At 43.6% G+C, this 24,745-nt stretch overlaps 1 protein-coding gene across 4 annotated transcripts in view; it reads right to left on the bottom strand.

The window, feature by feature from the left end:
- ESRRB (estrogen related receptor beta) overlaps nt 1-24,745 on the bottom strand; it is a 136,696-nt gene that overhangs the window by 25,563 nt on the left and 86,388 nt on the right. For 3 of the 4 annotated variants that reach the window (XM_069017941.1, XM_069017938.1, XM_069017939.1), the window contains 2 exons: nt 15,423-15,832; nt 5,998-6,114 (listed from right to left, as the gene is read on the bottom strand). In XM_069017941.1, the coding sequence (XP_068874042.1) occupies nt 5,998-6,114; nt 15,423-15,819 (514 nt within the window). In that variant the 5' untranslated portion in view covers nt 15,820-15,832. Of the gene's footprint in view, nt 1-5,997; nt 6,115-15,422; nt 15,833-20,905; nt 21,022-24,745 lie in introns of all 4 variants that reach the window. The other variant, XM_069017940.1, reaches the window with a different exon arrangement.

The raw sequence follows: 24,745 nt of genomic DNA, 5'->3' as shown, positions 1-24,745 counted from the left end.
CACTTAGGACTCAGTCATGAGCAGGACTCTGAGGAGACAAGTCTCAGCACTGGCAGGGAGCAGAAGACAACAGAACTTCAGAACTTCAGCAACATAATATACATTACTTCTATTAAGAAGAAAAACAAGACTCAAAGGCTGGTGGAATAATCAATGACATTTCAATACCTGGATCAGATTATTCTTACAGACATTTTCTTTGCTGCGTGGTTTTCTGCTGTGATGTGACACAATTGCATGTGCATGTACTTCATGAAAAGCATTTAGTGACCCAGCTTTCCTTCCTTTTTGGAACTATTTAGGCTCCATTTGGGTCTCTGCAGATGTGCCAGCACAGAACAGGGAACAAGACAGCTTCAGAAACAACACAATCCATTGAAGAAAAAGTTCTGCAGGGCTTCCACAGCAGTAAAGGACCAAATACCGAGACAACAGCCAGTCTGTTCTATTTGGTATGGTATGGTTTGGTATATCTGATATTGCCTCTCCTTCACTTGCCTATCTGCCATTTCCAGCCAAAGATGAGTTCTGTAATGAGAGGCCTTGATGTTTCATTGCACCTCTTGCTATCCCCATCCCTCTTTCGATGATCTCAGAACAGCTTTCATGAGCTGTAGTGCATTTATGTGACAAGGTTTTGGTAGTAGGAGACTGCAGGGGTGGCTTTTGTGAGAAGACACCAATAACTGCCCCTATGTCAACTCCAGACAGCTCCAAAATGGACCCACCACTGCCCAAAGCTCAGCTCATCAGCAATGCTGGTGGTGCCTGTGTGATAAAACATTCAAGAAAGGGTAGAAGCAGCAGAGAGAGAGGCATGAGAAAATACAGGAAAATCAGCCCTACAGATAGCAAGGTCAGAGAAGAGCAGGTGCCCCAGGTTCTGGAGGATATTTCCTTGCAGTCCATGGTGAAGACCATGGTGAAGCAAGTTGCCCTCCTGCAGCTCATAGAAGTGCAGATATCCACCCTGCAGGCATGCAGGAACCCGCACTAGAGCAGGTGAGCATGCCCTGAAGAAGTTACAACTTGTGAAAAGTCTGTGCTGCAGTAAGCTCCTGGTAGGAGCTGCAGCCCAAGGAGAAGAGCCCATGCAGGAGCAGGTTTCTGGCAGGAATTGTGGCCTGTGGGGCACCTACACTGGAGCAGTTTGTTCCTGGACTGTACCCCATGGAAAGGACCCACACTGGAGTCTGTAGGAAGGACTTATATTGAAGAAGTTCATGAAATGCTGTATCCTGTGTGAGGGGCCCCACACTGGAGTGGGAGAACAGTGTGAGGAGAGAAGAGCAGCAGAGATGAAGTGTTACACACTGACCACAAACCCCCAGGCTCAATTCACCTGTGCTCCTCAAGGTGTTGAAGGTAGATGTCACGAGTGAGTTGAGCTTCAAAAGAAACAGAAGTGGAAGGAAAGTGGTCTTGGTTTTGTTCTTCTTTCTCAGTATCTTTCTCTCTCATTAACTGGCAATAAATTAAATTAATTTTCCCCAAGTCAAGTTTCACCCATGACAGTAATTACTGAATGATTTCCCTGTTGCTATCTCAACCCACAAGGTTTTTCAACATATTTTCTCCCTCTCTCCTGCTGAATATGGAGAGTGAGAGAGCAACTTGCTGGGCATCCAGTGGACAGCCAAGGTCAACCCACCAAACTGACAACAGAGGAGGATTAACACCACTGTCCTTGACACTCTGCAAGGTGACACATAGGACTGTGACTTCAGAGAGGCAGCAGAGGTGTGGAGGGCAAAGTGGTGAGGTCATGTTTAACCAGCCAACCAATGTCCTGAATGAAACCTCTGAGGCCACATACACAAGCCATGTGTCATCTCAAATTACATCTGCCTCTTGAAGACAAACAAATTGCTGTAGAACAGAAAGGTTATGGGTGGCTAGAGCATGAATGGCAAGGGTATATTCTTCCTAAAATTGACAAGGTATACTGAGTTTTTAAAAGAGACCTGCCAAAATACTTAGAAATTTCTCTGTCTCTCATTCCAGAAAGCCAGGAAGATCTACATCTACTCTGTAGAGCCCAGAGTTAAAGAATTACACTTAGTCATTGTAGGCACAAGACAGACAGCGATGGGAGCAAAGGGAGGCAAAGGGGTGCGGGATTCCCAGCTCTGAACAATGCCTCTCAGCTGCAAGTTGCAGGGCACGCTTTCCTTCACTGGCCATTCCCCCACGCCAGACATGTATGCAGGTATCATCCTCTCCATTCGGGGTGAGCAGTATCACAGGTTGCTCAGGCTTCCCTGATTTTTGCAGAGCAGAGGGGTGTGCAGTTCTGCTGGACAAAGCTGTGAAGATGCCCATATTCACTGCCTGCAGGCTGGCAGTTCAGCAAGGGAAAGAGCAGCAGAGCACATGTTTTCTGGGGACAGTGCCTCTCTACACGAACACTGGGACTGGAGTCTGCTGGAATGCTGGACTTCAGATTCAGCAGGTTCCTACACGAACCTGCTAGGGCTAATTACTGCTCTCTGGGGGCACACTCCAGATGGAAGGGGAAAGTGAGAGACAGGCAGCCAGACAGGCCAACACTTCAGACATCTGAGCCAGCTGGGCTCCGTGGGCAGAGCTTTCTGCTTGCCACTTTCCCCAGTGAGTCTTGCCCGCCCTGCAGCATCACGCCAGGAGAACCTGAGACAGCAAAGCTCTGGTGTCCATGCAGTTCCCTTGTTGCAATACATTGATCAGAGCTCTCTTAAAGAAAGAGGCCTGGATATCTGAGACACCTATTGATTGCTCCATTGGCTCTCTTCCTGCCCTGATCCTCATTCACTCGGCACTGCCTGAATAACCTGCACGTCTGTGTTAGGGCCAGTCTCCCTGGATCTTAAAGGGCTACTTTCACAGCTTTTTGCCTACCTGCGGCCTGTGTAGGGAGGAGAGATGTCTGGTGACCCTTACACGCAGCCCCAAGGGGAGGGTCCAAGTCTCTCCTGCAGCACCAAGTTGAGCATTTCAAGTGTAAAGCAGACCTTGAAGTCATGGTTATTTGTTTTTGCCATCTCTGAGTACTGAGGCCTTTTGCTTGAAGAACAAGCTCATGCCACATGCCCAGCAGGCAGCAGGTGGCATGTACATCACGTGTGGCAACAATAACCAGGAAAATGAGAAGAAATCATGAATTCCTTAATTAGTTACTAGTGGAATATCATATTCTTGAGCAAAAGGATAGTTTCTTTAGCCAGAAACATCCCCACTAATTTACAAGCCCAGTGGCTTGCCCAAGGACATCAAGGAGAAAACTGTGAAGAGAAGAAGTGATTTTTAGATCTTGCCTTTAACCAAAAGACTGCTTTTCTCCAAACTTTTGATAATCAAGCAGAACAAAGAATATGGCTTAGCAACCTTCTGTCATGCATGAACCCAGGAATGAAGAGAGAGGTACACCAAGGCAAAGTAGGAAGGGGATCTATTAAAAGGAAAAATAATCATAGCCCAAATATCAAGAGACATCTTGTCCTAATGAGAGTTTAGAGACTGCGGAATAGGCTCTCTGGGGAAACCAAAACATCAGGGATTTTTTAAAACAGTTAAACTATTAGAACGGTACATTTGGGAACACTCGTGCCTTGGCAGAGAAAAGGGATGGATGAGCTAATAGGATGACAGATCAGAGATGGAAAAGACCAATGAACCTTTTCTAATCTGAAATCCCTTGTCAATTCTGCATTTTGAGCAAGTCAAACAATTATGGATTTATTCTTTCTAGAAACTCTTGGCTCTGTGGAGACCAAATAGTGTAACACCATTTTTCTCCCTTCTTGGATTTGGCTTTTAAAGATGTGTATTGATTGAATTCTGTATACTAATACTTTGTGCTTCCACCAAACTTCACACAATGTTAACTAATCGGTCCTCACAATTCTTTTGCAAAGCAAAGCAGTATGATCCTTATTTCTCAGCTTGGGATACTGAGCAAAAGAAAGAGAAAAAAATATGCCTGCCCAACATCACTTGACCACTCTGTGTTAGGACACAGGAGCTCTGTTTGCAGATTGCTAGGGTAGTCTCCTCTGCTTGTCTTGATATTATCATGTGCTCTTGTATTCCACTGCTATCAATAAATCTTTATGCTGTATATTCCACAGCTCTAAATATTATGGGCAGGATTACAGATAGACTAATATCAATAGCAAACCACCCTTCCCCAGTGACTTTAATGATGCCTGATCAATCCCTGTATGAATAACTAAATACACTTCAGCACAAAAGCAGCCATAAGAGTCAACTTTCAATTTGCCATGAGTAGTATCCCACAGGCTTCAGGAATTCAGGCACAGCATGGTGTGAGTGAATTTACACCGCTTTCCAACCTAATTCTGGTCTGGAAGGAGTTAACTCTTTTCACAGAACTTGGAGTCTAAAACATAAAACCCTTTACAGGACCCTGCTCTGAACAGTGCTGAACTCCCAGAACTGGAAGCAGAAATGCCCTGACCACACAGCACACCAGCACTGGCTGCTGTGACTCTGTTCTCCCAGCTGCCAGCTCCAAGAGGCTCAATGCTCAGATGCAGGGCAGCAGAGACACCAGCAGCCAGCAAGCCTGAACCTATGCTGCTGCTCTGCAGAATGACTGGAGCCACTACAAGCTTTTAAGGTTGTTTTATGGGATTCATATGAATAGGCTACAGTGCATTAACAACGTGCACTCCCACTAAAGCCAGTGTCACCAGTGTATATTGGCTTTAGTGGGTAAGGGGATACATGCCCTCCCTGAACTACCACATGAAGAGAAGCAGGTTTCCAGGGTCTCTAACTACAAAGTAGGTGTTTCCCTCCCAGTAGGAGATCAAAATCCTCTGAGTCTATCACCACTACACCCAGGTCAGGAAGGGCCAAACTACAGAAGCCAGCATCTCCTCCCCTTGTAACTGGTGTGCTCTAGAAGGAAAATATTTAACCACAGAAACTACACATCCATCAAAGAACGAAACGGGTTTAATGTCTAATCTACATTCTTAACAACACTGGCTGCCACCAACCTGCCTCTCAAGAAATGAGAGAGCTCTAGTGAGAAGCAATACACACTCAAGTGACATTGTACAATTTATCACCAGCTGCTGTGATGTTATGACCTGGAAAAAGGTTGTATGCTGGCATCTTGGCTCCAACATACAGGACTTGTGCATAACCACAGCCAGCGGCTGTTTCTTGTGGTTAAGCTGAGAGGACCTCGCTCTGCCGGTCTAATGATGCAGAGGGTTATGTGCAATGCTTCTCCTTCCTTCCCCTCCTCCCCTCACTGCCTTTCCCAGAGGGACCCAAGGGAAACAAACCTTTAAAGTCAATCCATAAGAATGTGTTTAATTGCCACAGAATTCCCTGTGGTTCCTCTTGAATGGACAAGGATTGAAAAGGGGGGTGTGGGAGGAAAAATAGCACAGGAGAGAAGCGGAACACTGCTCAAAGAGCGCTGAACAGATCAATAGGCTGAGCAAAACACAGGCTGAGTGTGCAGGGCAGGGGACCCACTGCTCCCAAACAAACCTGTGCTACCAACCATCTTCAGAAAGTCTCCTGAGTGGTAATACAGGCAGACCTTCATTGCACACGGTGCCACAGCTCTGCATTAACTCCATCCTTCCCTTGTGAAGAGCAGCTGACCCAGTCATGATCACGAAAGAGCCTTTCCTCCTTAACACTGAAAAATTAGCTGGGGACAAGAAGAACAACACCCTCCAGCCCAGGGTTCCTTTGGGAAAGGAAAGAGTCTGGCACCACCAGTTTCCAGTTATTTGTCAAATTTGCAAGTACTAGAAATAATATCTGAGCATGAGAGCACTGACTAGAACCACTCTCCTCTCTGGACTGCCGTCTTGGTCGCTGCCCATTCTGACTCTTTTACAAAGCCTATAGAAAGATACATTCAGAAACACAAAGAGGGCAAGCATAGAGTTAGCCTGGGAGATTCTGCAAGGTCTGAAATCCCAGGCACTGTTGGGACAGAGAAAAATTCTCATTCTGACTCTGTCTTACCTTCTTTTAGCATCCCCACTTTGAGGCATTTCATGAAGCGACAGGCCTGACAGGACTTGCGCCTCCGTTTCGTGATCTCACACTCATTGGTGGCTGGGCAGCTGTATTCAATATTCCCTGTAATCAAACACAGAGATGGTCACCCAGGAATCACGTTCTCCCCAAGGATCCAGGGACAGGCTGTAGTGCCCAGATATTCCCACCACCATCAGTCTGTATACGTTGCATGTTTGCTCACTCACTTGCACACATACCCTCTGAGACTATACCCAGCTGACCTAGCCAAGGAGCTGACTGCAGTGCTGGGCTTTCAGGCACATGTCCTCCAGGCATGTCATCATCCCTTGTGCTGCACCCCTTGTAACCTGGCCTGTTCCCTGAAGTCCAGGGATGAGAGTGGGAGCAGTTCAGACATTACTAGCATTTCCTTTGCTGCCAGTCTTGCTCCATGTCTGTGGGATGGATGTCACCTGTACTTTCTTGTCCTGCTTGGGGAACCAGGGAGCTCAGAGACAGCATTTCCTCCTTTGCTTCCTCCTGCCGGCTGGTATACTACAGGTAGCAGGGAAGCAATAGGTCTGCATTGAGAAAGGTGGGTAAGACATCCTGTAAAATGAACATGGGTTCTTTGTGCAAAGCTTTACAGTTTTACTTTATTAGTCCTTGTGCACCTACCTCTCCTCCCTCTGCACAGAGCACTATCTTTTCTTTCCTCATTCCCTTTTTTTTAATGTTCACTCCACAACACTGCCTCCAAGACAAAAAGAGAAAGAAGCATCCCAAATTTATTTCTAATCACATCATATTTTATTATAAACCAAGAATATAACTGAAACATGGATGTGAGGGTCTGACAAGAGAATGTAAGTGGAATTATGCTGGATCCCAGTGTAAGGTAACAATTACTTAGTACTAGAGGACAAGAAAAAGAAATGGCTGTCTCCCTCCTGCCATTCACTTTGAAGTGATGTTTCTGAAGAGGGCTGTTCAATGTTTGCTGTGAAGCCGGACTGGAAATCTAAACTTGGCACTGATGCATTGACAATGACAATACATTTAAGGCAGTCTAGTTACTGGTAAATCAGGCAGCACTGAAAAGGCTACCTAAGCTCTACAGTCAGTACAGCAATGGAAAAGCTGGTTTAATGGTTTAGAGCAGGAAACTGAGATTCAAGAGTTCAATCAGAGCTGTAGGGAGAAGTGTAGGTAAGAGCTGAAAGAACACACAGTATGAACTTTGTATATCATCAGACTAGAAGTAGAGTTTACAGTTTAGTAATACTGGGACAGGACTTGATTTTTATTCCTCCTTTTGTAATGGATTTTTGTGTTTTATGCAAGACCATTACCTCCTCTAAATAAAGATCAACAATCTGATACATATCAGTCTCTGGGGGTGGTAACTAGACCTTAGGGTTTACTAAGCTGTTGGAAAGCCCCCTGGATTTTTGAGTGGAAAAACAGAGCACAGAATCAAAGGAAAGCAAGCACCATTTGATTTATCTCATTATGCTTGGCCCATGCTGAGTGAAACCCCAGGAGCACACAACCCCCCAAGCCTAAAGGTGACCAGCCTACTAGCTATAAACATTCCACCTCTTCTTGTTTTGTCACAAGACTTGCAACTTCCCCCTAAGCTTCAGCCTAGCCACACCATTCTTCTCACCATTGCTCATCTGCCCCCAAATGCAGTTTTTCAGCTAGAGCAGAGTGTGCAGCACAAGTTGCTTCTATTCAGGCTGTATTTCGTCATTTTGCAGCATCTGAATTTCAATAGCCAGCCATGTATCAACATTCTCAGAGAGCTGGAAATTGAGATTCAAGCTAGATCTCAAGGTAATAAACAAATTCCTGTTCTAGATGCAGAGCTCCAGTACATTACAGACCCATGAGCACAGTGGCCCTGATCTCATGATCAGATACTTGCTGTGCCCCACACAGGCAGGAACAGAGCAGGAGCAAACCTGGGAAAAAACTCAGACAGTCTCACTTTGGAAGGTTTTGCCTTTGTTTGAATGCCAACCTTTCTCACCAAAGCCAGGATGAGAGCTCTGGAGAGATGCAAGATTTCATGTTTTGTGGTCCAAAAGCCAGAAGTTTGCCCCCTAATGCGGAGACACTACAGTAAGGGCACTGAGCCTTTATAGCAGTCGGAGACAGTGACAGCTCTCATCTGGAAGCTCAAGGTCCCTCCACAGTGTCAAGCAGATCCCCAAGCTTCCCCTTGCCTCTAGTCCATGGATCTCTTGAGAAGTGTATTACTAGAAAGAGTCTACAAAACCTACATCACAGCTAAATGGAATAGTATCCGGGTGTGTGAAGGTGTGAGTTACCACATACTCTGCGTACAGCCTGAATAAGCAGTTCGCAAAGACACGTCACTACTGGGATCATGATTGCTAAAGGAGCCTCAGAAGAGGCTGAGCACTGGGCAAGCTCTCCTTCCTGGACAGCAAAGCAGTGGCCCCTATATAGTGCAGCAGCCCTGTAGGTTGCTGGTTAGCACAGATGAAAAAATACACCGAGCCTGGTGGGACATCCCGTTCAGGATGCTTGTTGTCTTCATATTGAACACAGCTTCATGTGCCCCTTCCACACACTGTGCCAGCCTAAGGGAAGTGAACACCAACAGCTGTGTCCTACAGCTCTCTCTACAGGTACAAATGCTGCAGCTGAGGCCCACTGTATCCTCTTCACACAAGACAATGCTGCCAAAGTAAATGGAGTTTTATATCAGGCCCAAAACCATGCTGTGCACTGCAGAAATTGAGAGCCACAGCTGGGGGCAATGCCTGCCATTACTGCAGAAAGCAGGGGCATCACCAGGGAAGGCGCAATCAGCACTAGCCAAGCAGAACTCGACCAGAGAAAAAACTGTCATCTCCAAAAGTTTAACAGAGTTCTCTGATTTTTTTTTTTTTTTTTTTTTTTTTTTTTTTTTTTTTTTTTTTTTTTTTTTTTTGTAGTGTCTCAATTTCTTTTATGGGTCCTGGGGCTGGCTGCCAGCGCAGTGAGTTGCTCACAGCTCCCTGTAATTTCTGTAAGTGCCCTGTGATAAAGTGATGAGATTAACTCATCGAAATTCCAACAGCCTCCCAGTGGCTGGCGGTCACACCACCAGCCCAGCTGCCAGCACAGGGGCCTCAGAGAGAGCTTCCCTTCACTGCAGCAGTTGGGGATACTGCAAAGTCCTGCAAAAGAGCATCGGCACACAAGGGTGCACACAGACATGAACAATTCTGTATGCAACAACAGAATGTGAGTCAAGTCTCTGTGTGTCATGAACTGTAGCTTATGTGACCCAGAAGGAATGGGCAAAAAAAGGGATAATTTAATAGACAAGGCCGTGCTTTGAGCTGTTTCTTATTAGAGAGATGTCTTTTACTTAGAAAATACTTACATTTAATCTGAAAAAATGATAGAATCTCACCGATGTCATGGCACAAGATTTACCTAAAAATGGCTTCAAAAAAATCAAGTGGTAGGTGAACAGATCAGAGTTTGGATTTCTTCTAAGCCTTCATATATCACCTTGGAGGGCAAATTACTTCCTCTCCATGTCCTAGTTTGCTCGTCTGTAAAATGAAAGGAACACCAAACCTACCTTCTGGAGAGATTGTAATGCTTTATTCATTAAGGTTTAACTGTACTTTAAAGCCTTTAGATGAGAGATGCTACAAAACAGCAAAGGACTATTAAAGTGATAGATCATGTTTTTTTATGCTGGAGAACTGCAAAACTACCCTATTTTCTGCAAAATTAGACCTCTGACTGTTAAACAATTTGGAATATAATTTCTAGTGCACATATAATAGGAGCACCTGAAAATTGCACGCCAAAACTTGGTCATTCAAGAGACCCTATATTCACCCTACCTCTCTTGAACAGGATGGACTGGGAAGACAAGAATGCCTCCCTGAGCTTGGGGAGCACAGTAGAGTCCCACCCATCTCCTGCTTAAATTATGGATAGGGTCCTCAGCAGAGCTGAGCTTGAATTCAGTAGAGCACCGAGGACACGAGCTACTCCCTGTTTACTGATTCTGCCTTTCTAGAAAGCCTTTCTAAAAGGAAACTCAGGAAAGACTAAATAAAAATAGCCAAAAAAGTCTTTAAAGCTAAATAATTTTCAGCTTCTAATTGCTAAAAAAGCCCATCTTGCTTTTTCTGGTTTCTTCTTCATTGCTATTCACGTCAATTAGACCTTCTAACTGAGGCATCATAGCTCAAGTCCTGGTGTGAGGAGAGGTACTTTGTGAAAATCAGAGGAAAATCTCTCAGTTATCTGCATGAGGTAAGAAGGGTTATTTTTTAAGCCTCAGCTTTCAAAGAAGAGGATTCAAATGATGCTATGAGAGGAAAAGGGAATACATATAGGTGTAACACCAGCACTGCTTGCCTCCTCCGGGTGGCACACCTGGCTCCTGTTCACAAAAAGAGGATTTGGACATTTTGCAAAACCTCACTCAAATCAGCCTCCTGCTTGCACAAGCATGCAGGGTATGGGCCCTGGGGCTCCCTACTGGCAGCAAGTCTGTCTATAGGGTTTCAGACACAGAAATATTTTACAGACCTTCCACAGAGAAGATCCTTCTGCACAGAGCTCGTTGTACAGATGTACTGAGGCAAACAGAAAACACTAGATGAATAGAGCTAAGGTTGCACTGGAGACAGCTTTCTAAATTCAAGTGATAGATCTGTGAATAGTAAGCAGCAGTCAAGCACTAGATGATGAAATACTGTACTTTCCCTGGTTAAGCTTTACAAGTTTTTGGAAAGCTGTGAACTCCGACCTGAAAAGTAGCAGGCATGTTTCTAAGGACAAGATAGGACAGTGCCTGGCAGATGTGGTTGCTACTGTAGGGACACAAAACCTCCTTTGTGCATGTGGATTGTAATGCTCTTCTGCTCAGGAAAAACTCTCTCAACTGCTCCTCTTCCTGGGAGCCACTCTAAGCACTGTAACAACCAGAAAGCCCTAGAATCCTTTACTACAAGCCTGTTATAAATCCCTACAAGTCTTCTGAGCTGCATTATCCACCTTTTAAGCCCCTTATTGGTGTAAAGGCATCCCAACACAGCAGTTCTGTTGCTACACTCACTGAGTTTGACGCTTGCAAGACTCAAGCTGGAAATCCACAGACGCAGGCACTTTGCCTAAGACACAACTTGCCTATCCAGAAGATGATGGTAAATGTGTCTCTTTTATCTGAATCTCCAACGTTTTGCTGAGCTTTGAGCTTTTTTTTTATATTAATGGGTCATTTTAGAAATAGCCTTAATTTTCATCATTTGAAGATGAAAAATAGATGCAAGGTAGTTATAGTCATGATTATGTTGAATAATAAAGGACTCATTACACAGCACTGTTATTAGTTAATATTCAAAATAGGCAAAAACTACCTACTAGTTGTAACAATTAATGAACAAAAGAGAATGACAATATGATTGACTGATACATAATGCTCTATCTACTGAGCAAACTGTTAAGAGAAGGAATAGAGTTTGACTGAGAATTTGTATCCTGTAAAAAATCCAGTATTTGCCTTTGTCTAAATTTGGATGAAAGGATTGGTTAGGATTTCCATGGAACGGGAATTTAAAAAGCTCTTATTTATAAACATTGCAAACTATCTTTTATGTAACAGACCCATTCCTTTACATTCAGCTAACATGAAATCTTTTGTTTGAAATCAGACCTCTCTTGATCACCAATAGCAGCACACTTAAACATGTCTGAAATTCAGACTCTCTCCTGTCTGCACTAGCTTGTACATTCCACAATATTCACAGTCCAGTGAGGTAAATGCAGACTGCCACCAGAATATAATCCCATGAAACAGTACAATGACAGAGAAACAGGATTAAAATTTTGTCAGACAGCCTAGCCGACCGAAAATGCTTCAGGTCAGTTTAGGATTTCTGACTCTTCCTCAAAGTATGGGAAGTCCAACCCTGGGGTTCAAAATATCATGTTCAGAGAGAAAGGCCTGCAGCCCAGGGGCACGTTCTCTCATGTCACCTCAGGTTTTCACTTTTCTGTCTCAAGCACTGCCAATGCTGTAAAGTGGAAATGACACACAGGTTTCCAGGCCTTGATCCTTGGGCTGTGTAATACAACATGGGAAAGGACAGAGGTGTGACTCTCCTCCGTAATCTGTGGGACAGGTTAAGGTGTGTTGTATGATCCTGTCTTCCTGTCTTAGTTCAGGAAAACCAAACACTCCATTTCAGCTAGAAGGGAATCAATGGTTTAGATTTTCCTGCTTTCTTTTTTTTCTCCTATCATCAGAATTTTTCTTGGGGAAATCAGAATTGGTAAAAATTCCACTTTTCTTTGGAAAAATCCTACTGACAGAAAACTCCCACACAGCAATATTAGTGACCTCAGAGATAATCAGCCATGTCCATGCTGGCTCTCAGTCTTATCTTCTTCCCATCATTTGAAAAGCAACAGCCCTTGTGTTCTCCATGACAGCCTGGCCTCACCTGGTCAAGAGAGAAAGTGAGTTGCAGAGAAGTCATGCTTAAAGAAGGTCTGCAGCGTCTTCCTGCTGCTGCTACAGCAGCAGAGGGAGTCAAAAGGCTATTGCAAGATATTCCTGCCTCAAGATCTGCAGCTTTTACATGAGTTAATGCAGCTAAAAAGTCCCTAATAGGCAGACTGGGGTAATTTGTACCAGGGGAGTGGGGAGCTAGTTGGAAGGGGGATTTCGTGTGAAGCTCTGTTCATGATCAGGAGTATCTAGATAAGGCTGTAGTAGTTGAGTAATTCAGCACAGATTTAGATCCATTTGATGGCAGCATGCACATGGTAAGGCCAGCAGAGTAAGTACTGTCATAGTATGCATTAGTTTTTCATCCATCAAGACTCAAACACAGAGAAGTGAAGTGGCTCGTCAGAGACCACAAAGCCTGGTGATGAATTTACCTATTCCATCTCTTGAGCATCTGGGAAATTCCTCTGGGTCATTGCTCCATCTCGGTGCTCAAACCATTGAGTCAGTGCCACTCCCACATACTGAATCATGGCAATTTTCTTGATACTAGGATACTGGGAAAGCAGTTATATAACATACACATCTGCATGCTTTCTGCAAAGCCTACATTGATATTAGGCAGCCTGGATGAAGATGTTTTCGCTTTGTCTGTAAGATGCTTAATACAGCTACTGAATATAATGGAGTTGCAGGGTAAACACCTTTTGGAAATGCTCTTGCCACTCGCCTTCTCTTTTCTCTTGTGATCCTTAAATCTTTTTCCCCTGCACACCCAGGGCTATACTTAGATATCATGCCCACAGCAGCAGAGCCCTGGGAACAGTGCGTTTTCTTGACTCAACCAAACTCTGCAGCCCTATTTGCTGCCCGCTTCCCTGGGCTCAGCCTTCAGCTGCATAGCTGAAATTGCTCACCCTCAGGCACAGCACACTTGACTCTCACACTCTTAGGAATAAAAGCATTTTAGTACCTCAGTTGCCAGCCCAAGCTGATGACAGGGCGAGAGAAATTTCCACTTACTCCTTTTCCCCCGTCTGTTACATGTTAACAGGCAATCAATTAGGTAACCACAGGGAGAAAAAATATGGCTGTGCTGGGGAATGGAAGCTGGAGGGAAGCACTCTCCCCTCTTGGGATTCAGTCAGCTGACATATTGCCTGGCTGATACAGGCTCCAGGTACTGCTACCGTGCATCATTTTCCTTTGATTCTCTCTGAAAACTCTTCAAAAGTGCCTATGTCTTTTTCTCCTTCTCCAGGTCTCTTCTGCTCTGCCACAGAGGTCCTCCAGTATCGCTCCCATGAGGGGTTAGTTATCTGGTGTCTTCCTGTATTAGGAGACCCTAGGCCTTTGCTTCAGAGTGCTACCCTGTCCCTGCTTTAGCACCTGGATGTGCCTAAAAGAAACACTAGGAAGGGTCCTCGTGCTGGAGAAGGGATGAAGTCAGTACTGACAGTCAGAAGTGCAAGTAAAAGTTCACATTCAATCACAGAGATTCAGCAATGACAAATCACAGAACCTCTGCCAGGGAACAGGCCAATGCCCTAGAGATGGCCATGGCATAATAAAGAAGGAAGTATCAGTGGGGCAGAGTAATTATTTCCACAGCTGGATTTCCACACTAAGGAGAGACATCAAAAATCTATGAAAACAAGATAGATATAGTGACTTTTGCAGAGACCTGGGATAAACTGCACCCTGCATTGTTCCAGAGCTGAACATCCCCAGCAACAGAGTGTAATCAGATCCATTCAATTAACAAAGTGAGTAGTCTCTCCACACGTGCATTTCTTTCATTTCACAGGAGGCAAGGAAGTATTGATGTGGTGGATTGACCCCAGCCAACAGCCAAGTACATGCACAGCTGCCTGCTCACTGTCCACCTGCCTTCAGACAGCACACCGTACTTGGGCAAACCCAATACACTTTCCACTGGAAGATAATGATCCTGTCTTTTTTCTAGTTAGTGGAGGAAATAAAGGGGGTATCTGTACGTCCAGACACTTTTGCTCATATGGGGCATGTGTATATAAAAGTACACCCAAGCATCCATGGATATTGGAGGTTGCCTGGATGGACTCCTGCTTTTGATTATATTGTTGTAGCTGCACATGTGCAAACACACCTTTGGCACTCAGGACACAGGCATATCCCTCATACGTGAATTGTACATGAAGGAGCAACACGCTGCAATTCATCTATACATGCATGCATTGAGGTTTTCAAAATCACCTGAGGAATTGCTCATCCTCAGTAAGACTGACAAAAACTTCATCTTCTTCAGTGCCTGGTTTTTTTATCTTCAAAGAAAGATTATCTTAATGAAAAAGGTTGGTGAAACAGGAAAAGGAGAAAAAGACTGACTCTCACACAAGTTCTCTGTCCAGATTTGTGCTGAGGTTTGTATGGAGTTCATGGCTAGATATTAGGACTGGTAGGACAAAGTTAAAATCTCTCTACTCTTGTAATGTTGGAGCTTTCACCTCAAGGTGCAGACATGTCTACAGAAATGCCATCTCTTGGCAGAGGCATCTACTCTTCAAATGGGCCTTAAAACACCGTTAGAATGCAAAGCATTTCCTTTCCAGGCCTTACTCCACTAGCTGCCACATTCTCATAGTATCAGTGCCACTGGCAGAGGCAGGAAGATCCACTAGACCAGATACCCAGATCTAGTAGCCAGTCAGGCAAGGAACTTGGCAAATGTTCCTACCATCCCATAGCCTAACTTCATGTCCATGTTAATTTGGAAGAAATAGAACTGAGCAGGAGAGAGGAAGCATACAAAAGGATGGAGAGCTGGGTGCACTACATTCATTCTCCCTTTCCCCCTTTTATATGACACTGTAGTCTCAGCAATGTCTGGGGCCATGTCCCTGTATCTCTATGGAGTGAATGCCTCAGTTTCCATTCCTTCCCACCATACCTTGAATAGTCCTCTTGAAGAAGGCTTTACATGCCTCACAGGAAGCCACGCCGTAGTGGTACCCAGAAGCAATGTCCCCACACACCAGGCACAGCCGCTTGGGGATTGCATTGAGCATGTACTCGCACTTGGTGGGTGAGTCCTCCATGATGGCGCTGGCGCAGTCGTCGTAACGCTTCCGGCAGGACCCGCCACCAATCCCTGTGCCATTGAACATGGGTGGCGAGTCTAGGCCGTTGGGGTGGCCACCCATGGCGATGCCGTAGCCACCGCTAGCGTCGGAGGAGCCACTTGGGCTGTGGTGGCTGATGGCGTCGATGCCAGAGGACGGGCTGGAGGGCTCGGTCTTGATGAAGGACCCACAGCTGGAGGAGAGGTGCCGCTCCTCCGTGGCCATTCTGCCGAGCAGCCTGCAGGGAGAGAGCAAAGGCACTCAGCAACCTCCTGGCCAAACCCAGTTCCAGGTTTAGTCAAAAGAGAGCCCCCCCTTTTGCCACTTCAGTCCAACTCCAGTAGGCTCAGATAGTTCAACCCTGCACAGGTTCTTCTTCAGGAATAATGGTACAATTGACTGTGACCAGCCCGCCTGCTCCCCACAAACTCACTCTAGAGTAAAGACAAAGCTCTTCATGTAGATCATAATTTCAGGCTGTTCACAGGCTGCAGTGCTGGGAAGGGGCATGAGTGCCAATGAAGCACAATCTACCCAGAGCACCATCTACCCCCAGACAGCAGAAAGAAGCAAGCTTGCCTGTGGCAGACCAGGTGAAAAAGATGTTTGTTAATACAGAATGTGCTGCCCTGGCTTTAAGCAAAAGGTTCAGGAGCAGTCCCTGCAGAAAGGACATGCTCAGATTGGATTTTCGTTTTTTCATTTGTAATACAGAAGTCTTTGATTAATTTTCAAGTTTCGCTCCTTCTCTCACCCCACCTCACCCTTTATCCCATCCTGCTGCACTATCATCCCTAAAAGAGGAGCTTAGAAACTGAAGGAAAATCATCTGATCAAAAGTTTCTTCTGTCTCAATCTTAAATATTAATCTTTCTTCTATTTACTAGTATTGGGCTTTTGCATGGACACACAAATTCCCACTTCTTAAAGAGAGGTTACACTCTTAAGTTTACGGAAAGAACTTTACCAACTTTTCAAGCTCTTCTTATTTATTTTAGTCACAGATAGTCTTATTTTTTATTAAAATGTTCAATCTTTTTTTGGAAGACTGCTAAATTTTATGATATTTGCAGCAATGAGTTCCAGGGATTACTTGTGCGTTGTATGAACAAACAAATCCCACTTTTATTTGCCTATGATGTATTTGCAGCCAGTCAAACTCCCTGAACATCTCCTAACTCTCCTTCTCAGGAAATGTAGTTTTGCCATGTTCTCCTCATTCAGCTCTTCATTATCTATGTGATTGCTCTTCACACAGAAGTTTTTGCAGATCTCTTATCTGCTTCATCATCCATCTCTGAACTTCCTCTACTCTGGCTATTTCTGTTCAGTCCAGAACAGAGTTCAATGAGCCAGCTCCTCAGTGGAGTGAAACTGGCACCGCTCCATCACTTCTCCAGCTGAAGGTCTGGACAGTAGTCAAGACAAAGGCACACCATCAATTACCTAGTGACATTACAATATTTTCAGTGTTATTTTCAGTCTACGTATAATGTAACTCCTTGCACTGTTTGCTTTTTTCCCTCTTTAAATGAAAATCTGAATTGTTACCATTTCTTCAACAAATAGTATCAGGAAGTTACTTACTGCAACACTCAATCTTATTCCTGAGCTGCTACAGTTAATTTAGAATCCATTAAGATGTATGAAAAATCAAATTAATCCTTCTGGTGTGCAATGTTTTGCAATAGTCAACAGTGTATTTCATCTGCCACTGTGCTGTGCAGTCCACACACCCAGCTTTATTAGGATCCTCTGGAGTTCTTCAGTCTTCCTTGATAATTTGATTTCATCTGCAGTCTCATTGTTCATGCACTTCCCAGATCATTAACACATGGATCAAACACCACAATACTGATCTTTGTAGGTGATGCATGTTAACCTTTATCATGCTGAAAATTGACTTCTCTTTCTTTTTTGAGTAGGGTATGCCTACCCTTTCTTTCTGTCTCTTACACTTATTAATTGATAATAGTATTAACCTGATAGGTTAAAGTTTCCCTTCAGCAAGACAATTTGTCACAGGCTTTGAGAAAAACTAAACATTGCATTTTCCTGATGACATGGCCAAAGAATTCTGACTGACTGGAGATGCTTGACCTTTCTTCTTGGAAGCTCTGCTTGTTTAAAGTTACCACACCATGGTCATGTGGGTAATTTCTATTTCTGTTTCAGCCTATTTACCTGGTATTTGTGGCAACTCCTTCTGCCAAGAGGTCAAATCCATCAGGGGACAGGATAAAACATTCTGTGAATCAGCAAGGCTGGAGTGCACACATTTATATATCACATCTGTGTGTCTGTTGATAGGAATATAGATGTTTGATATGCAGCAAATTCATAGTCCTGTATCCTTATGATCTCATTTGACCTAAGTATCTCCTAATTTTCCCTTCTCTGTTTCATCCTCAAAGTTTGACCTCATCTCCTATCTCTGGGATCGATCAGCCAAGTTTGTTTTTTGGCAAGACTGTTGACCTTGAAAGTATGGACAGGCATCTCACGTTCCTCAGCTGCTTTGCCTGGTGTTACTTGAGAGGAATCCAGGGTTTGGTCCCTCTCAGAGACAGTGTGATGAGTTGATAAATGCCCATGCTTTGCCCAGAGGGCCACAATGAACTAGAGGTCATGGTGCAGTTACAGAAATTGCTGCAGGTGCATTCATCTCTATTCCCACAGGGCACCTAGACAGATTGCAGATCTTCTGGTATAATGCCAGCTGACTGTGTGAAGGAAGAGGAAGCTTTGCAAGCTGAGACTAGATCTTAACACCTCACAGCAAAGCTGAAACCTGCTATGCTGGCCAGGTTCTGGAACCTCTCCCTACCTGAGAAGTGCATCTGTGGTAAAGAGATAAAGGTCACTGGACACAGCAACATGAGATTAAGGTTAAAATGGAAGGTAAAAAAACCCATAAAACACTGTTCTGCACTGTGGAACTCCACAGTAAGAGGAGATAGAGTTGTAATTTTTAAGGCAGACAGAGGAAAACACTATGAAAAAGGAATGACAGGGAGATGAGCTGCACTGGCAGATTCCATCAGTGGAGTCCAAATCCCAACTTCTGTTTCTTAAATAGTCCAACATTCACAGAGGACCTCAAGAGCACTTAGCAACGTATTTTCCTTCACCAGAGAGAAAACAAAAAATAAAAACAAAAAATAAAAAGAAAAAAGAAAAAAAAGGAAAAAAGAAGAAAAAAAAAGAACCTGGGGAAATAAGGAGCCTTCCTTCCCCAAGGCATGTGAACAGTGAGTGTTTGATGGTGAATCAAGAAACAAGCCCCCTACATCCTTACAGGACCCTCCTGTTCCCTTCCAGCAGGCAGCAGTACATAGCGAGTTCTGGTTAGATGTGAGTGTGTGCTTGAGAGCAAAAGCCCTTAACACCAAGATAGATCAAAGATTACAGCTAAGGTGACTCCAGCCATTCCAGAGCATCTGTTTTTCTTTTCTGGCCTCTGACTTTTTGCAAGTCTCATGGAGATCCCGTGCTGATTTTTAAACAGTCAGAGTGTCCCCTGGCAATGAGATATATCATCTTGAACTTCAAGAAGAACAGCTAAATGTTTTTTGCAAAGAGTTCAAAGTGATGAACAGCCATTTTGCTTGGCTCTAGTTACCTTAATAGGAATGTAAAAGGAGAGAGACTTGATCCAACTCTCCTCCGTGCTGGCACAGGAAACTCCGTTACTATTTCTGTGCCCATGTAACAGGCTTAGAGGTTCTAAACATTTCGTTCTTTTCACCTTTCCTCATCATAGGTCATTCCTTCTAATCCCTTTAGCATCTTTGTGGTCCTTCTCTGGATTCGTTCCAACTTCCCTGGGTCTCTGTTGCAGCAAGGTGCCCCGAACTGCACAGTGCAATGCTGCAGCACTACAGGGGAGAGTCACTCTGGAAAGCACACAGCCAGGAAGACATATGGACTAACTGAGCAGTAGCTTTGCCAGACATCAGGCTGCACATCAGCTCACACAACTTGATAGCCTGTCTCTTTGGGACCACTCTGAACACAAGCTGCTTTTGCCACTGTACTCTGCACAACATGAAATTTGGAGATTCTTCTTGTTCCAAAGTCGATCCAGTATCATCTTTGAACTACACAGTGCTAATTATCACTTGTTTTATGAAAGCCTGTTCACAATGCTCATTTTTTCAGCTCTTCTTTTTTCTACTCTGATTTTTTTTTAAGCATCTTTTGGTTCTGTCAACTGTAAATTTGAGTGTGATCACTTTTACATTTTCTTCCAGGTGACTAACGAGTATTTACAGTGAAAGCACTGCCCTTTTGGACATCATCTTTGCAGAAGGATAAAGAATATCTCTAACCCTTCTGTTTACACTCTGTCATTTAATCCATGATTCATTTCACAGGATTTGTATCAAAACCAATTTGATCTAATTTCCCTAATAAGATTTTGCACAGCTTTGTGTCAAAAGCCCATGCACGGTCCAGAGTCAGTCTATTCACTGCATTCCTTTTGCCCACTAATTATCTAATTGCATCAAGAAAGGTTATTGTCTGCTGTTCTCCTGTTTCATAAACCCACTGCTGTTTATCACTAACAATGTTGTTGGCCTTTATGAGCTTGTAACTGCCCTCAGACAAGCATGCTCTGACCTCAGTGATTCTGGATGTAAATACTCAGGTTTAGACCAAGTCAAGATTGTGCTTTAGGTTTTTATCCATGACTGTTCTCTCCTTTGGGCGGCAATGTTGGTTAATGTTACAAGTTTCCCCAGTTCTTCTCCAGCCTTTCATCTTCTGCTGTTTGTCTGCAATGGCTGGTATTTAGCCATTAAAGGCTTATGAGTTTATTGCTCTTTTGAGGAAAACAGCAATAATAAGAGAGGGAAAGACTGCTAGATGGAGAGGACCAGAAAGGGATAGAAGACTAGAGTTATAAAATTAAGGCAGTAGTGCCCCCAATTTTTGTTCTTTTGCACTTCAAGGATTACAAGTTTGAAGCAGGTAAGGCTATTTTATTGCACATCCTTTGGGGTTATTTTTGCCTGAAATAGTAATTTGTAGCTACATTCACCTCTTTACCCCACTTCTGGATTTGGAAATTACAAGAATTCAGTAGTCTTTATGTATAAGAGAGAAAAAAAAAATATCCACCACTCACACCTGCTTAGCAAGACAGCCAGAACACCCACCTTTGTAACAGAAGGTGACTTCTCCCCACCAGAGGAACTTTTTATCAGCTGAAAGTATACACAACTCAGTAACTTAATACCATCTGAACATCGAAGTGCTCATGCAAACTTAAGTATTTGACCCTCTACATTCTCCAAGCAGCACTCACTATTCCAAAACTGGATCAAAACAAGTTTAGTGACAACACTGCTGAGCTTCCTTAGTGGCTGAAACCTCATCTTCAACAGGAAATGCAAGGGTGGCTCAGTTCTGTACTCCAGTTTCCTGAAGAAAGATAAGAAATGGGCATCAATTCTGCCATGTAGTCCAGTCCCTTCACCAGTATTTTCTGATTTAGTCACGAAGTCACCAGCTCAGCATGTTGGAGATTTCCAACAGCAAGACTGAAATTATCATAAAAATGCATACTGAAATGCAGCTGTAGAACTAGTATCAGCTGATGGACAGGGAGAAAGAGAAAACACTCAGGCCCTCCTCAGGAAAAATCTTCCCTATTCTGGGCACAAGGAGAAATGCAAAAGATCAGAAGTGGGCTTTTTTTTGGGTCTCACACTGGATATGGATTCCAGACAGAATGAAATCTTGATTTTCTAAAGTTCCCTAAACTGGAAAACCCTGCAGGTAAGATGCCTGTACAACTTGTAACTTCCAAGAGCCATATGGCTGTGCTTGTGGAACTGCAGTTCAGTCCTGAAGTCCTCACAGTAGATATAAGTTATACTGACAAAACCTGAGAAGTCTGCCAGTACAAAGCTGCTCACTTCAGGCACCAGCTTGTGACAAAAGCATACTTTGGATTGCACAGAAATTTTTAAACCAGTCATGGAAGATTAAAGTAGTTTTAATCTGCAGAAACACCAATGATAAGAGAGATAAAACATCCAACCTCTTCTCTGGTACAGGCCTATTTCTGCTATCAGTATTTGTCAGTTCAGATGAGATAAACCTGCACTGCATGTGTAAATGGGATGTGGACATCATGGGCAATACAGAGTCTGTGTCTTTTGTGGGCCACATGAGAGAGCTCTGCAGTCTACAGTAGACTGACAAACAATTGTAGGTCGGCTTCTCAAACACTGGCTGCAACTCCAACAAGCCAAATTTTGTCAGGTTTTTTTTTAGATACAGGAGACAGAAATAAATAATGTTTTCCAAGTGGCAGGCTAGATGTGACAGCTGCAATAACAGCCAGTGTAATTTTAGGTCACTTATGCAAAGAGTTAATGTCATAGAGCTGAGCACACCTGTTGGTCGACCTACTCTTACCATGGACAGCTCACAAACACGCTCCCACCCGTGCCTCACCAAGAACACCCACCAAAGTGCTAGAGAGGAAAGGGATCAGCACCCACACTTGTTTCTCCTACTCTTCTACTCTATATGGACTTCAAATGAGAGAGCCATCATTTAGAGACTTTATCTATACTGACAGCTCTTCTCCATTCAACAGTCCAAGAATAATGGGATCTGCCAATGTGCCACTTTACTCCTGTACAGTGGATAACTGTGGTAACTCAGTCACATCAGGAATCTTTTCTGGGCTTATTCTGTCATACAGGAACATATCCTGTTCCCAGGGCAAACTTAATTTCTATCTGAGAACAGTCAAGAGCTTGGGTAGTACCATCGTGATGGGCATGATCATAAACATAAATCACCAAGTTACCAGTGCATGGGCATTAGAGATTTTTTGCTTCAGTCACAGTATTTTGCATTGCTGTAAAGGATAAGAGTCAGAACTCAGCTCAATTTAACTATTTTTCTCTGGAGTGCAGATCTGATTTCTTAGAGTTTTGCCATGTTTCCTAGTGATAGCTCCCTTTGGCTTGTATGGATTATGCTCCTATTCTGTAGTGTGGCAAACCCCAGACAGTCAGTTTTCAAGGCATTTGTCCATAATATGCCCCCCCAATACCACATGCTTGTCTTTGGACAAGCTAGTGCTCACATTCTGGCTCTTACACAAATAGTACTTGCTTGTCTAATGCCCAGTAGATATTTTATCCCTTTGACCCATTGCATAACCAGAGCCCAGCTACATATCAGTAGATCTTCTCTAGCCTAAGTTAGCTCATGCTGAAAAAAGCTGCCACAGCAAACTGTCTGGAGGCTGCTTAATAAATAAAAAAGACTCTCATGGGCAGAAGACATTATGGATTTCCTACTAGCCTTCATCCCTCTCCTCATTACCGTAATTTCTCTTCACCCTTACGACAACAGTCTTGTTAGTAAATGGTAAAAAGTATTACACAGATGAAGTGACAATTAATCTGGAGGTGTGACATATATTATCAGTTCACTCTCTTATTAACATACTGCCTTTTGAAGGTACCTTGCCCTCTGGTGTACTAAGTGGCACTCCCTCCAGAGTGAATTGCTTTAGCACTTGAGCTAATGCCTCTTGCTTATATTTACTGTTGATACCACAGCAAAACAAGGACCAGGGTTGACTTGCTGTTCACTATTCATCCAAGTTCTACCACCACTCTTTCCCCTCCCATGTTATCATTCTGTGTTTCACATTTCCACTTCTTACCCCACTATTTCTACGTTCACAACAGTTCAACACTTTTGCCTGCACACAGCACAGCTGCAACTCAATCCCTGTTGAAATGCTCAGCTAGACCTTCATTTCTTCTTGAGTGTCTTTCTTTATACTCTGCCTATCTAGAGCACTTATAATCTCTATCTCTCTAAGCACCTCCAGTGTCCTTCAGACACTTGTGAATGAGACCCATACAAAGGAGGCTCAGAAGAGCACATTTTGAACACTTATACATCAGAATTTTGCTTCCACCTTTTCAGATGAGCAAGGAAAGGAAAACTTCTAGCACTGCCATTCATATCACACTTACTTTTGCATCACAGCCTGATCCAACATCTCATCTCTCACAGACCTTTGACTCTGTATCCTCTCAGCATTTCTGAGAAAAACTGCCACCAGTGCAAATTCTTCAGCCTGCACTTCCTTGCATTTCAAGATATTCACTGAAGACATCCCCCTTCAACCTTGCCTACAATTCATGGTGAACAATGGCATGAAAAAAGAGAGACTCAGAGGTATTGCTTAATTTTTCTAAGTATTTGAGGAAGGAGTTAGGATGGGAGATACATATCAAAGACATCACCCAAGAAACAAATGTGCAAAGAGACTTAGTAATTGACATTTCTTTAGGAATACTAGCTTACTGAAAACAAGGACTTCGGGTTTATCAAGACAAAATATGAACTTGAATGTTATTCAACCTGGATGCATTTAGAAATTCTCTGGGTTTTAGCTGGTAATATTTTTTGGGAAGGTTTCTGTTTCTTACACTTCAACAACACAGTTGTAGTGGGCTTCTGCCTCCTGCCTCCTTCTCCCACCCTTGCCAAGACAATCCAAACAGATTAGATGGGCTTCACCTAGATTCCACCTGTAGCTCTCAGAGAAATCTATAACTAAGTGCCTCATCATTAGAACATTGCTCAAAACCTGACAGATCCTGAAAAACTAACTGAAATTAGTTTCACATAAATTACAGCATGGGAAATAACAGAGGGCAATTAGTGCTTTTTAATCCAAATTTTTTTTTAACCCTGACTCTCCATAAAGGATTGCTAAGATGATACAGTGGCAAAGCAAGGTAACTGTGAGTGCAAACGCTGGATATGACATATGGAATATGTCCCAAATCACTGAAAAAGTACGGAAGTGCGAGTAAGTTAGGCTGTCAGTGCGGACAGAAGCACAAGAGAACTACATGGAGTCAAGTACAGACAAGAAACCTACACAGTGAGGCTGAGATACAGCACTTGAAAAAGCAGAGAAAGGCAGCACATGACAGAGGTAACTGTAGACCAGGCTCCTTCCCTGCCAGTGAATACCACAGGCATAAGGAGAATAGGTCACATATGGAAACAGTGGTTTCCTTCTGCACACCTTAAACTGCTGTAACATATAGGATTATCTTTAGCTACCTATTTAGAATAACCTCAAGGTTCAGTT

This window comes from Aphelocoma coerulescens, chromosome 5 (genome assembly GCF_041296385.1).
Source record: "Aphelocoma coerulescens isolate FSJ_1873_10779 chromosome 5, UR_Acoe_1.0, whole genome shotgun sequence".
Classification (NCBI taxonomy): domain Eukaryota; kingdom Metazoa; phylum Chordata; class Aves; order Passeriformes; family Corvidae; genus Aphelocoma; species Aphelocoma coerulescens.
Note: the sequence above shows the minus strand (reverse complement) of the source record. Positions and strands in the feature narration are given on the sequence as shown.